We start from the raw sequence: 13,713 nt of genomic DNA, 5'->3' as shown, positions 1-13,713 counted from the left end.
TTGGGGGAAAGTAGATCGGACTCAGTCAGTGCTGTCGCTATTTTATGAGCTTGAGACGTGAAGCGAAACAATTTTGATGTGGATTTTCAAAAACTTTTGGTGCAATTTAATTTCGTGAAATTAACATGTGGCAGCAGACGTGGTTGTAGATTGTGGGCTGTGATGGTGATTTTTAAAGCGTGGATCTTGCACAGTTTTAGTCAAATTCAAGATGGGGTTTACGTTTTTTTTTTTTTTTTAAATCTCCCTGATGGTCTGTGTGAAGAATTTATAACTCAGCAGGGTAATATTTTGGGTTGCGTAGCTAAGGCAGACCTCATGTGTGATTCCCTCGGTGGTGAAGGCGGCACTGTGCACGTTTCACACGCAAAGCAAAGTGCTCTGCATCTGTGTTAGCCCTCCTCAGTGTCTTCTGACAGCCTGTTGCCACGGCTCTCTTTACAGCCCTGGAAATTGCCCCCCCCCCTCCCCTTCTTGTGTGCATATAGGTCAGAGGTTCATCTTTGGCCAGGCTGGACCCCCACCTACTCTCAACAGAACCCCAAGAAGCGAGGCTTTCCAGCTTAGTCTTGATGGGGGTAGGGTGGGCTTTAGGGGTGGGGGTGGGGGGGGGGGCAGCCCCCCTCGAACATTCGTCCTTTGGATGACACGTCTAACTCTGAAGTCCCCACGGCGGTGTGGACATTAACAATTTCATGGTAATTGTTGGAGACGAGGAGGAGGGACTCGACCTCTGCGTCCCTGATTAAGTTCTCATCAAAAGCTCATGGCCTCATCCTGGCAACAGCACCCCGACTGTAAAAAAAAAAAAAAAGGGGGGGGGGGGCAGAAAAAATAAAATATTGCCTGCACAGGCTTCAAAGTTGCCCAGGATGGATGTACTGAGGATGGTGCTTTTTGTTAGGGTGGGGTCATAGGTCATGCTAACATACATGGTCAGATATGCAGACCTGCCCCCCCCCCGCACACCTCATGGGGCCCCAAAAAAAGAAGGCAGCACCCCCAAACTGAGAATCCGGAACATTCTCTGCACGCGTGCGAAGCACCTCCGACGCACATAGGGAAGCTGCGCACTTCACCATCTTCCCTTTGTGATCCTGCTTCACCTCCTGAGGTCCTCAGAGTTCCTTGGCTTTATTTTTTGTGTGGCCACCAGAGGCAAATAATGGCCGGCGTCTTCGAGAGGCACTTGGAGGGCTGACACTGATTATCGTTCCCCTCACTTAGCCCCAGGCTCGTGGAAGCCGGTGGAACAATTGAGGATTTAAACCTGCATTTACGCTCTGCAGTGATGTATGGGCGGCCGTTCAAAGGGCCCGCGGAAGATGCACGCTTTATCCCGGCCTGGCGCGGCGGCCGAGTGCCAACATCGTTAGTGGAGCCGGCCGTTTCGGGCCGGGTGCACTTACATCGCCCGCGGGCTCGGGTTTTGTTTCGTTTTTTGTTGTTCGTTTTTGTTCTCGACGGGTCCTGGAAGCCGAACTGGGTTCTGGCAGACTCTCGGACAGCTGAGTCGCCTGTCTTTGGTACACCGCCCGCGTTTCGCTTGCCGTCATTGCTGGCGGTGCTGGGGGGGGGGGGGCAATGATACGGGTGAGCCGGTGAACTGGCCGTGCCCTTTTTTTATGGTTCCTCTTTTCAGGTCCTCCAAGGGGGTGGCTGGGGGGGGTCCCTTTTTTTGTCACAGGGGTTTGCCAGCCTTAGACAGTTAAATGCCATAGGAGGCTGTCCTTTCTTTATTGGTGATGGTGTTGGTGTGGGGGGGGGGGCTCTTGTGTTTTTCTGAGTCTTAGTGAGGTTGGGAGGGGGGGGACGGCCATACTTAACGGGCGTGTGGATGACAGACACCCTCCTGAAAGATAACAGTGGGTGTAAAAGTGCCCCCAGAAACCAAGGGCCCAACAAAGGCAATTGTTCTTTTTGTATTTCCGCTCAGAGTGTAACAGCGTGAGTTTTGTGTTGTGTTTTGCTTTGCTTTCGGATGTTTATAAGAGCTAAGATGGATTGGCGTATATATCCGTGCGTGGATGAGGGCAGGAAGAATGACTCCCCTTATTTACAACACTCCCCCTCTCAATGTACTCTTTCCCTGGGACAATGGTGACCCTCAAGAGCGTTTTGGGGATCGCTACCGGTGTCTGTCACAGGTCATCCAGCCGAAACGGCAGCGTTGGGTGGAGAGAGGGCAGCTCCACCGTCACCCCTAGCGAGGGGCTGCTGTGCTGCTCCCCCCGTGCCCCAACTACCCGGGAGAGTTCCCCTACAGGTGCAGTCGGCTGGCGGAGAGGTTATCTCGCATGGCTCTAGACGAGACAACAACAAAAAAAAATCTGTTTATCTGCAGCCTTGGGTGAGATTGGATTTCCCAGATTTCTATCTGGAGTCTCTAAGTCCTCCCACCCTGCCCCAACTCCCCTGCAGAGGGAGGGGGTAAGAAAGTCATTCGTTTCCAGGACTGGGGGTCTTGGCTACCTCCCTGATTGACATTTTCCTGTGTCTCTGTTCTACTTCCCTGGGTATCTAAGCATACGAATGCTCCCCTACAGCCCTGGAGAAAGGTGACACTGGGCTGGGGGGGGGGGGAGCACAGGTGACAGTGTGCATCCACGCAGGTTGGCACACCTCCACCGCCCACACCCCCGTCCTTTATCATCCCCTCCCAGACCACTCCAGGCTAATTAGACAGCACTTAACATGGTCGAGAGCACTCCACACATACTGCCAGCCACTTCACTTTAGACCGGGGGGAGTGTGTGTGTTTGGGCTGGGGGGGGGGGGGGGCGGTTTGCGTATGTCCTCCCAAAAAAGGTTGTATTCTGAACTTGTAAAACAGCAGAGAGAGAAGCACCCTCAACCCCTCTGAGGGTAACCGCCGTTTAACACCCAGCTCTGCATTGTCTGCTCCTCGTGCCGTTCCCGCTTGACCTGGCCCTGCCTGCCCATTCCGGCCACCTCCCACTGCTCCTCTCACCCCCCTTCTTACCAGCAGCAGCGCCTGTAAACTGACTGTCCCAGCCGATCGCAAAGCCTGCCAGCCGTCACTATCACGAGGTCCCAATGAATGTCACATGACACTGCTGTTGACCATAACTGAAACCCTGACCTTCCTGAATTTTCCTTGGTTTTTCAAGTCAAACCAAGTCAAGTAGGCTTACTGTCATACCAACCATAAACAGTTATACAGTGGCATGAAATAGCATTTCCCCAGGACCACAGTGTAGCATACAGACAGCCAGTGAGGGGGGGGGAGAGTTTCACAATACTCAAAGTGCAAAACATAGGACAGTGCAAAACAGGGGGGCTGGACACAAAGGTTTATGTACAAAGTACAATGTGTGTGCATGTAAACAAGGAGTAATCTAGTTGCAGGATAGTGGGGTGGAATATATGTAGTATTTAGCTAACAATCGATAAACAAATGAATAAATAAACAATAGAGTAAATAAATAAAGTTGTATTTGTCTTTTGTATTTTCGACGTGGCCATAACGACAGATCTGTAATGACTGACTAATCTCTCGGCCGGAGCCTAAGAGCACATCGTTAGCAAGGGTGGCTTGCCGGTACCACTAACGATGTATTTTAATTTAGTGCGATGTCAACAGTGCCTCCATTGCTGGCAATCCATCAGAGTGTGCGTGTGCGTGCATGCGTGTGCGAGCACTGCTCTCCTTTACAAATGAAGACAGGATACCCTTGCAGATAGGGGGCAGCCACTTGAAACGGACGCCCCCGAGGCAACAGAGGCCTTTGTTTCCTGCCCGTCCTAAGTGGAAGTTCCAGACGCCCAACATCACGGCCCCCCCCGGCTCTGCTCGCACGGTGCATTTGCTTATTGTACCATGGAGACGCATCTGCACTCGCTTTGTTGTGACACAGGTGGCACTGTGGCTCGATCGAGCGAGCCAAACGTCGGGGAGAACCAGGCCCACCATTACGCTCATGTTCCACCTGATCGAATTGCACTCGTCTATGGGATTCACCTGTGGGGCTCTTCCCGGGTACAGGGCTGTGAAAGGCATTGAGTATATCTTGGGTGGGGAGGTCCTTTCCTCGTTATCTTCTTCTTAATTAACCAGCTATAAACTCGGTAACCTTAGGTAGACCCAACACACCAGCAGACTCAGGTATCAGCTTTGTTGCTGTTTTTAAATCCGAGTGTGGATAAAAGATGAGCAGATGGGTTCTCATATTCAATCCATCAATCAAGCAATCAATCAAAATTTGGTCGCATACACAGTCATACTCTGTGTAGTGAAATGCATGACTGAGTAGTTCCAAGATTGTGTAACAAGGGACATAAACAGAGATGGGTAGAATTTCCATTAAGTGTATTTCAAATATGTATTTAATTATTTTTGAGTAATTTGTGATTTTGTATTTTGCTGGATGAAAAAATCATATGCAATTTGTAACAAAATACTATGACAGGTTGTATTTTACGCATTTCAAATATTTAAAATACTCAATAAAATATGTAATTTTATGTATTTATTTTCCGTCATTTTATGAACCTTCATCAACAGGCTTACAGACTTTTTAATATAATCTATAACTGTCTTTGGCTAGATGCAAGTAAATCTCCTGACACATCCTGTTGGGCTCAGCTTGCTTGCTGTAAACTCAGTTTTCCCGTGACCAGTAATCCAAGGAAGGAAGCTGCTTCAGTGCTTGGTGTAAATTGCCTTAAGGGTAAAGTATGCAGTAAAATATACTATCAGATATTGCTCACTGAGTGTCATTATAGGATAGAAAAATAGAGCAATTAGTAGACAGCAGTGCTGTCCTCTAGAACTTGTGAATTAACTTGCTAGCCTGCTAGTGACATTCTAGCTAATTTCAACGGACATGCTCAGGCATCTTGTGGTTTGTCATATATGGCATAAGCCATGAATCAGGCTAGCTACTTTTGTTGACAAAATTAATTTCTATCATCTAAACAAATTTTCATAGCGACTGAGTCTGTGAAAAGGAGAACCAAATGGGGAACTTGACGCTGGTTCTGTTTTTGCTCGTTGAGTGTTTTATCTGAAAAACATTTCTTTGAGTTTGCGTGTTGGGTGCCCAATTGTACAACAAAGCAGGAAATTCATGCGCTATGATGATCAGTGTATGAAAGCGTGAGTGTGTCCGCTTGCGCATGCAAACACCGGCACCCCTGTCAGCCGCCGCCACGAATTCAGTGGGAAACCCTGGATAGACATTAAAGTGGGAAACGGTTCTGGGACGGAAATCGCGCTACAAATGTTCACAACCTCATATCGCAGTGCCGGATGACAGAACAGCAATAACCCCCCCCCCCCCCCCCACCGCTGCAGGTTCAGCCTCTTGAGCTCTCATTATGTTAATAATGCTACAAAAGTATTTTTTTTTAATTTTCACAATTAACACTATAACATGTAAATCACAAAATTATTATTTTATTTAAAGTTAGGGCAAGCTTTTATTTTGTAAATATTTCACATTACCGGGGCTGTAACAGTACACGTATTAGTTTACTTTTAATTTGTGTACTGTTACTATTTTACGTGTGTTTTTGTATTTTCAGATTACAAATTAAGAGAACAAAGAACATGTTGCACTTTGCTTAATATTACTCTTGCTTACAATTTGCCACAGATGCCACACAATCTTCTTCAAGTTATTACAAATATGGCCATAAGTAGAGACAAATGTGACTGAGGTATTGGGGTGATTGGACTGTACTGTGCATTTCATCAATTCAGAGCGTCGAATGCTGTGAACATGATTTAAACAGTCTTGAGTTAGTGATGTACTGTAAGCTCTGCTCCAGAATCTCTGACATAAAGCTTCATCCCATGTCTGAAACACCTCATCCCTGTTACAAATGTGTCACAGCCTTAAAGGTTAGCTATATGGCAAAATGTTTTTTTTTTTTTTAAAAGCTACAAAAATCTCAGAAAGCATTGCTGTCCATTTCTTTGCTGCTTTAGCGGTGCAGTCTGAAGGGAGAGTAGCTTTTCTATTACATGGGAATCAAGATTATAAGATTCAAGAGAAACACAATTTCAAGATTCAAGAGACTCGGGATTTTACGAGAACCACAATTTCAAAATTCAAGAGAACCACAATTTCAAGATTCAAAAGAATGAAGATTTCAAGATTCAAGAGAACCATAATTTCAAGATTCAAGAGAACCATAATTTCAAGATTCAAGGGAATCAAGATTCAAAAGAATTAGAGCTTTAAGATTCAGTTGATCAAGATTTAAAGGAATCACAAATGTAAGATTCAACTCAATAAAAATTCAAGAGAATCATGATTTCAAGATTCAAGAGAATCAAGATCTAAGAGAATCGTGATTTCAAGATTCAAGACACTTGAGATTCAAAAGAACCACAATTTCAAGATTCAAGCGAATCAAGATTCAAAAGAATTAGAGCTTTAAGATTCAGTTGATCAAGATTTAAAGGAATCACAAATGTAAGATTCAACTCAATAAAAATTCAAGAGAATCATGATTTCAAGATTCAAGAGAATCAAGATCTAAGAGAATCGTGATTTCAAGATTCAAGACACTTGAGATTCAAAAGAACCACAATTTCAAGATTCAAGCGAATCAAGATTCAGGAGGATCAAGATTCAAGAAAATCAAAGACTGAAGTTTTGAAGGTTCAATATAATAGAATATTTTTATCATCAAAATTTGTTATGCCACTCCATGGACAATGCAGAGGAAAAAAGAAAAAAGAAATAAAATATAAAGAAAATAATAAATAAATATATAAATAAATGTGACGTATATACAAAAAATATTTATATATATGCATGGAGAAATTCACAACAAGGATAACATAGACTGGATGAGGAGTAAAGGAGGCATGACAATCATGAGGTAAGAGAATCAACATTTAAGATAAGAGAATTAATATTTCAAGATTTAAGAAATGTTATTTGTCCCATGCACAGTGATACTGGTATAACTTGCAGTGCAATGTAAATCTGTGAATTGCATGTCCTAATCCTCAACGTTGATGTGTTGGTGAGGATTGCTCAGAGTGCCCCTTGTCACTGTCACTGGGCATTGCCGTCTTTCAGGTTTGGTCTGACCATCCAGAGTCTGTCTCCCACTCTGGGGACAGGCGTCTGAATAGTGAGATATGTGACAGGCCACATCACCCCCTTTGAACAACTTTCAAGTGCTAGTCAAACACACAGACCAATAATTGTCCCATTTCCTGTCTTCTACAGGGGTGGAGGTTCGCTTGATCGGAGGGGCTGGAGCAGTGGGGAGGCGATCCCGCTCGAGTGGCAGGAGTGGGATGAGGTGTGGGGAAGCCGGAACATTCTACCTGTCAGCATGTTTCCTGCCGTCAGAGGGAGACAAAAAAAGACCCGTCCATTCATTCATTCCCCACTATGAGAGGTGGGCGGTCTGGGTTGTGCTGTCGATGATTACCTTCCATCAGACAAAGGGATCTAGAATTTGTTAACTAGCTTAGACTAATGTAGGTGGACTGATGAATCAAAGGACTTCATATACACAAATCTTGTGATTGCCTGAACTCTTCATGCAGAATTTTAAACAAAAAGTTCTATTATCCATTAATAAATTCGGCCTGTATACGTTAAAAATGTAACTAGCTTTCACGACAGATTTCTTAAGTATCTGCTAATAACACTTAGACTGTTACATTTCATATGTTTAATTGATTAGCAAATATCTGATCCGGCATTTGGTTACTCTGTACCTGCTGGATTTAAATCACGTTACCCTTGCTGACTCTAAAGTAAGCTTTTATTATTAGACAGCCAAAGACTGAAGTCAATTAGTATCCAAAGATTCCATTTTTAGGGACCCAAATGGCCTCTTTTATGTGCGCCTCCGAGGCAGGGAGTGCAGAAACGCTGTGAGTTATTTATCCGTCTGTTTATTTATTTATCTGGACATCTGTCAACCTGGACGGGCTGCTCGGCCAAGGCGGGCACTAAGCCGTTCGCGGTACTAATAGCCCCAATTACGCTGAAAATAATCCTCTATTTGCTCAACAGATCATTAGCCACCTTAATCGCAGCCTTCGCTGTCGGGCTGAGCTTTGAGCTTCCACCTACAGCATCAAGGTGTTGGGCCGTTGGTGAAGACGGCGGGGAGAAGGAAGAGCTGGTGACAGTGAGGGCAGATCGGGGCTGGAGAGTGACAGGAGGACAGGTAAGGCGCTCCACTAATCGCTCCTGGGGATTCCACCCTAACAGCATCAGCCTGGCAACTGTGGACTCCTGGAGAGGCTCAACCAACCCCAAATAATCCATGGGGGGGGGGATGCAGCATCTCAAAACCTGATATCCAGATGCTTGAAAACAGCCCTGGGCCTTTTATGGTGAAGAATCCATTGTTGGGATGTATTTTGACATATTTTGGCTGCATCCACTCTAGAGTCATTTCTGATATTGTCGTTCATACAATCATATGCCAGTTAGAGCTGCCCTTTGTCCTTTTAAAAGTTCATCTCAGAACAAAGGAACTACTGTGTCCCTCTTTGCTTTTTGTCCAGTTACTTTATGTCCCAGATCACTGTGGTTTATACTGTGCAGCTACTATTGCTTTATGGCTCTTCCTAAGCCCTGGGGTGGGGGGTGGTTCTGTCCTTCCTCTTGCCCAGCTGAGCTTTATCTCCTGTCAGGAAGCAGTTTGCCCCCCCCCCCCCCCCCAGATCCCAGAGGGCAAAGGGACCCTGGAGTCTCTGTGTCCTGCTAGCAATTCCATGGAGCCACAATCAATATTTAATGGTTTTCCTGTAAGTATACATTCAGGGTGCGATGGGGGGGGGGGTGGGACTCGGCCCACACATGGGATGAGCTCAGATAAAAAAACAAAAAGACTAAGTGGCCCCTGAATACATTTATTAACATGCAGGATGCTATAAACTGGGGGGGGGGGGGGGCTTAGGACAGTTCCAGGGCCCGTTACACAGCACATACTGGCACTGTGCTCACACATGCCATCCCGGGGAAGTGGACTCCAGGACCCCAGACCTCCCCCCCCCAGCGGGACCATTGTTGCTGTGCCCTTGAGCAAAGTGCTCTTCCTCTGTGGGGCTCCAGCTGTGTGAATAAACAGCGGCATGAGCCAGAGGTGCGGAGGTGTGCGCGGGGTGGGTGGGGATGCTGGTAGTGGGTGGGGCAGGGGGAGAGCAGTCAGGGCCACCCGGGGATGAAACAATGCCCCCTGTGAAGAAGAGGGGGGGGGGCACATCCCAGGCTGAGTCGGTGGCATCCCATCCAGGGAGCCACTGAGACGCTGAGACCTTCTACGCGTGTGCTCTGTGTGGCGTGTCACTCGCAGGGACAGATGTAGGTGTCTGGATTTGGGCTAGGCGACCCCCCCCCCCCTTCACTCCCCCACTGCTGCGCTCCATGGTCGGTTTGATGTTTTTGTTACCGTTTGACTCCAGAAGCGGCCTCTCTGGGGGGGGTCAGGGGTCCTCCACCCCAGTGACGCCCTGTGACCCTCCGTCCCTGTGCCGGCTTACAGCCTAAGGGATTCTGCGTGGGGGGGGTAAACACACAAAATTAATCTCTGTGTTTGGGTAGTGGAATAGGATTTCAGTTTCCAGCACAAGACGGCCTAGCTGGAGATAAGAAGCGAAATGAACCTGGATATAGGGTGTCGAATTTATTATACTCACTGATTTTGAAATTCATCGTTTTATTCTTTCTCAATAGTATAGTGTTCAGTCTGTTTTTTTCCTCAGATCTGTTTTGCACTTGTACAGCTTTAAACAAATGCGTGTTTTAAAATTGTTATATAATTTTATTTGCGATATCTTGAGATGTGTCTTCCACGCATTTACTAGCTAGTAGGACATTTGGCGTCGGTACTTTTAAGCTGGAACAGAACCAAACCATTGAAATCCATTAAAGAAGCAAGCTATACGTCTCATCAACTTAAACATTATATCCTCCTTCCTAACAAGTATGTCCCTGTTTATCGGGGACGCGAACGCTAAACAACTTTTAATTATTTTTTAAATACCGAAAAACGGAAAAATAAATTGCTTTGTTTTCGTTAATGAGATTTAAGTTTTTCCCAAATGGGTAATGACAATGGCGTGGCTTATAGAGTCTGAAGGCGGCGTTAATTGGTTTGCAGGTGCGAACCAAGCCCGTGGCTCTGGCGTCGGTTGCTCTGTTTAGTAATTGCTTATGGTCCTGTGCTTGCGGACAAAGGCGCATATTCATAAAGCATACGCGCGTTATTGCGCGTTACCGCTGTCATGCATCGGCACCCATTTTATCCGCCTGCTGAACAGAAACAGGTGGCATAGTACTGGCGGCAGCGTACCACAGCGAAAATAATTGAAACTTATTGACATGTTAAATTTAAAGTAATCGAAGTTGTTCAGTGATATTGTTCTTGCTCTGCTTTTTAAAATAATGTGTTATATGTGATATATGTTATTATTCGTAGATCTGTATAATTACAAAAAAGTAATATTACACTGCAAATGTTTCATTTTTTACGTAGTATATCCTAAATCCTGAACGACACAGGAATTTGGTGTTTTCTCTATGTTTTTATTTTTGATGTTTACGGGGGCGTTTGTCATTTTGTAGGAATATTGGCTTTCGTGTTTTTCGATTTTTTATGTAAAAAATGGCAAAATTACAAAAATGCACAGCAAGCGGAGGCTCAGTCAAGTTACATGGTAAATAATTAGCTAATCTTTATTATTCTTTATGATGAATGCGCGTGAGCTAGTATGAGGCTATTACGTATTCTGAAACTTTCCATCACGAAATAATTAATCGTCAGATTAAGCTTTAGGCTCGCCTCCATTCTCGTGATTAGACAGGGTGCAGACTCGCTTCTTTCTTTCTTTTTAACGTTGGTTAGCATGTGCTTTTCTCCCGGGGCTCGCGCCACTCCCTTTATCCCAGTCTATCCCTGACACGTGCAGATACAAGAGACTTGGCCGGACCTCATGCCGAACTCACAAATAGAGGATTTAACCTGAGCCCCTTCAGAAATAAAATGATCCCAAAATCACAAAGAGCTCCAAATCAAAACCTCTTTAAGGCCATATCAGTGTGAAAGAATCAGTGTGACTGACTTCCCTCCGCAAAAATCAGAAAAAAGACGAAAACAAGAAAAACTGCTAGTTACCACCAAGCCGCGTGGCGTTCTAAAGTAACAGTTGGCAAGAAATATATAGTTCTGATTTATAAACTGCATCATATGCATTATAACAAATGTATACAACATTCCAGCCAGGAGAAGATTTTATAATGAAGCAAGGGAAGGTTAATTTTTTAAAAATCGTATCAGACAAGATTTGTATTTGCAATTTAAAAAGTATTTTCCATGACTTTAAGAATCATTTTACTGTATAATCAATTAGTCTATCGAATCATACGATACATTCAGAATTCTAGCAATTTCAGCAAAATTGCAACAATTAAATGCTGATTTTTATATTTTTTCGTTTGACAACATGTTTCAGTTTATAAGTACGGCAATTCAGTCGCTACAATATGTTGTCGTAGGAATTTATTTAAAGTCAAGGTTAAATCTATTTTCTTTTGATAATTATTTAAAAGAAATCTGAAGGAAACAAATTGGATTCTTTTGCTAGTAAAATAATAGATATTTCTACACTTTAGCATTTATTTTCGTCCAAAACAAAGATCGAAGTAAACTAACAATGTTGATCGGTTGACTAAACGACCCGGCAGCAATTTCCTTAACAAGTGTGTCCACCTGCCGTTGTGACTCTTTCTAACCGTCATTTTTAATGCCTCGCATCTCTTTTGTTTAAGGGAGACTCACGAAGACAGATACACAGTGGAGTGTCTCCAACGATTATCGTTGTAATTAAGACAGTATTGATGGTAAGCAAATAAGTCACAATCACCCAAATGTAACCTATGTGTGCAACTTAAAATCCGAGGTCTAAATGAGTCGTTTACCAGTAGAAACATTCTTACACTGATTCAAAGAAATGGAAGTGATGTCACCAAATATTTTTACAAACGTTATAATTTTATTTGTACAACAGTGTTTGCACCAGACTTAAACTTTGAGGTAAATACATAATAGAATAAATCTCTTTATATACAAAATACATTTTCATATGAAAGCAAATCGTTGAATAAATTAAAACAAAACTATAAAGTCAATGCTGGAGAAACCATTGCTGCTTGTCTGAGGGATTGCGTCTTTCTGCAGACCACGAAGGCCGTTTTCAGCGGGTCAAAATACATAATGCATTAGGGCCAGATCCGCCCTCTTTGACGGCCTTTCAGGCTATTGTCAGAGCGTTGAAACCGAATTTCCACGCTCGTTTTTTCCTAATTATCATTCGACAAATTGTAAAATTGACTTTTCACCTCACTCTGCTAAAGCAAATCTGTCTTTTCTTCCTTTTAATTAGAATTTTGTTTTAATAGAGGTAGGGGTCAAGATTCTGAGAGTGGATATTGTTATATGTGGACGCGGCAAAAAAAAGTGCAGTGGTCTGAAGGAGAACTGAAGCAAAAGCTACCGTTGGAAATTCCACAAAACAAAATTATTCTCTTACACGCCTTCATGGACAGCAATCTCACTGCAAATTCAAGAAAAATGTACATATGTAAAGACACAATTCATCGAATAACAATCCTGTGAAACATAGTTAAGGCATATAGTGAATTGCTAGAATAATCTACGGTCCCTCACATCGCACTTAGATTCTTCTAAACTGAGTAACTGAGTTTCGTCTTAAGGCAGTGGCGTTTCAGTTCGTCCCTAGCGCGCGCCAAAGGCCACAATCGCGTAACAAGATCAAGCCCATTTCCTAGAAGATGCCTGACACAAAGTTGTGGTAGCTGTACAGACTATCTGTATGCAAAAAGCCATAGTCTTCCGAAACGGCGGGACTGCTGGGGTTTGAAGTGCAGTATGAAGGGGACGAAGAGGAGGATGAGGCGCTGGACATCCAAGAGCAAGCGTCACTGCCGGGACTTGGCGCATCCGCGATGCACCCGAGCCCGGCCGGGAGCAGCGGCGCGTCCCTTGTCTTGCTTTGGCACTGGTCCGCAATTCTGATGGTCTCGGAGAGCGCCCAGATGTAATTGTGGGCGAAACGTAGCGTTTCGATCTTTGTAAGTTTTGTGTCGTCCGGGAAGGCAGGCAAGACGCTCCGGAGAGTGTCCAATGCGTCGTTCAGATTGTGCATCCTGTTCCTTTCCCGGTCGTTCGCCTTCATGCGCCTGTTCTTCTTGACCACATGCACGGTGGCCTCGTTCCTCACGCGTCCCCTGCGTCTCTTTTTCTGCTGCTGCTCGGGGGTCGGCGCATCTTGGCTGTTGCTGATGGGTGATGACGGCTGGCAGGTCGGTGAGCTGACGTGCATGCTGCTGCGAGAGTCTTCGTCATCCGTGTGCGTGTAAGACAGGTCGCAACTGGAGCTGTCCAAGTCTGAGTAGAGGTTCTCCATGGTGCTGCACATGTCGTTCAAGCTGCAAAGTAATGGAAAAGGGATAACTGTTAAGAACGTGGATACGGCAGTAAATGCACAACTGTCAATTGGCACGACATTCGAAGATCGGAGGAAGACGAGGAAAACTTACTTCGTTGGTGCAGATCTTGCAAGTGGTAGACGGTATCAGGGAAGGCTGTCCTTCAGGGAGACAGAGTCTGGTAAAAGTGTTCGGACGCTGAGTAAAAGGCACGCGTCTGTCTTGATCTTGCTGCAGTCAGCTCGTGTGAGCCAGT

General features: G+C 44.8%; 1 protein-coding gene across 1 annotated transcript; it reads right to left on the bottom strand.

Moving 5' to 3' along the window:
• Window positions 1-12,660: 12,660 nt before the first annotated feature.
• neurog1 (neurogenin 1) lies at window positions 12,661-13,713 on the bottom strand. Its single transcript, XM_023797443.2, has 2 exons — window positions 13,569-13,713; window positions 12,661-13,457 (listed from the first exon to the last, which is right to left on the bottom strand). The coding sequence occupies exon 2, from the start codon at window positions 13,445-13,447 to the stop codon at window positions 12,794-12,796; it is 654 nt and encodes a 217-aa protein (XP_023653211.1). The 5' UTR covers window positions 13,448-13,457; window positions 13,569-13,713; the 3' UTR covers window positions 12,661-12,793.

This window comes from Paramormyrops kingsleyae, chromosome 10 (assembly GCF_048594095.1).
Source record: "Paramormyrops kingsleyae isolate MSU_618 chromosome 10, PKINGS_0.4, whole genome shotgun sequence".
Lineage (NCBI taxonomy): Eukaryota > Metazoa > Chordata > Actinopteri > Osteoglossiformes > Mormyridae > Paramormyrops > Paramormyrops kingsleyae.
Note: the sequence above shows the minus strand (reverse complement) of the source record. Positions and strands in the feature narration are given on the sequence as shown.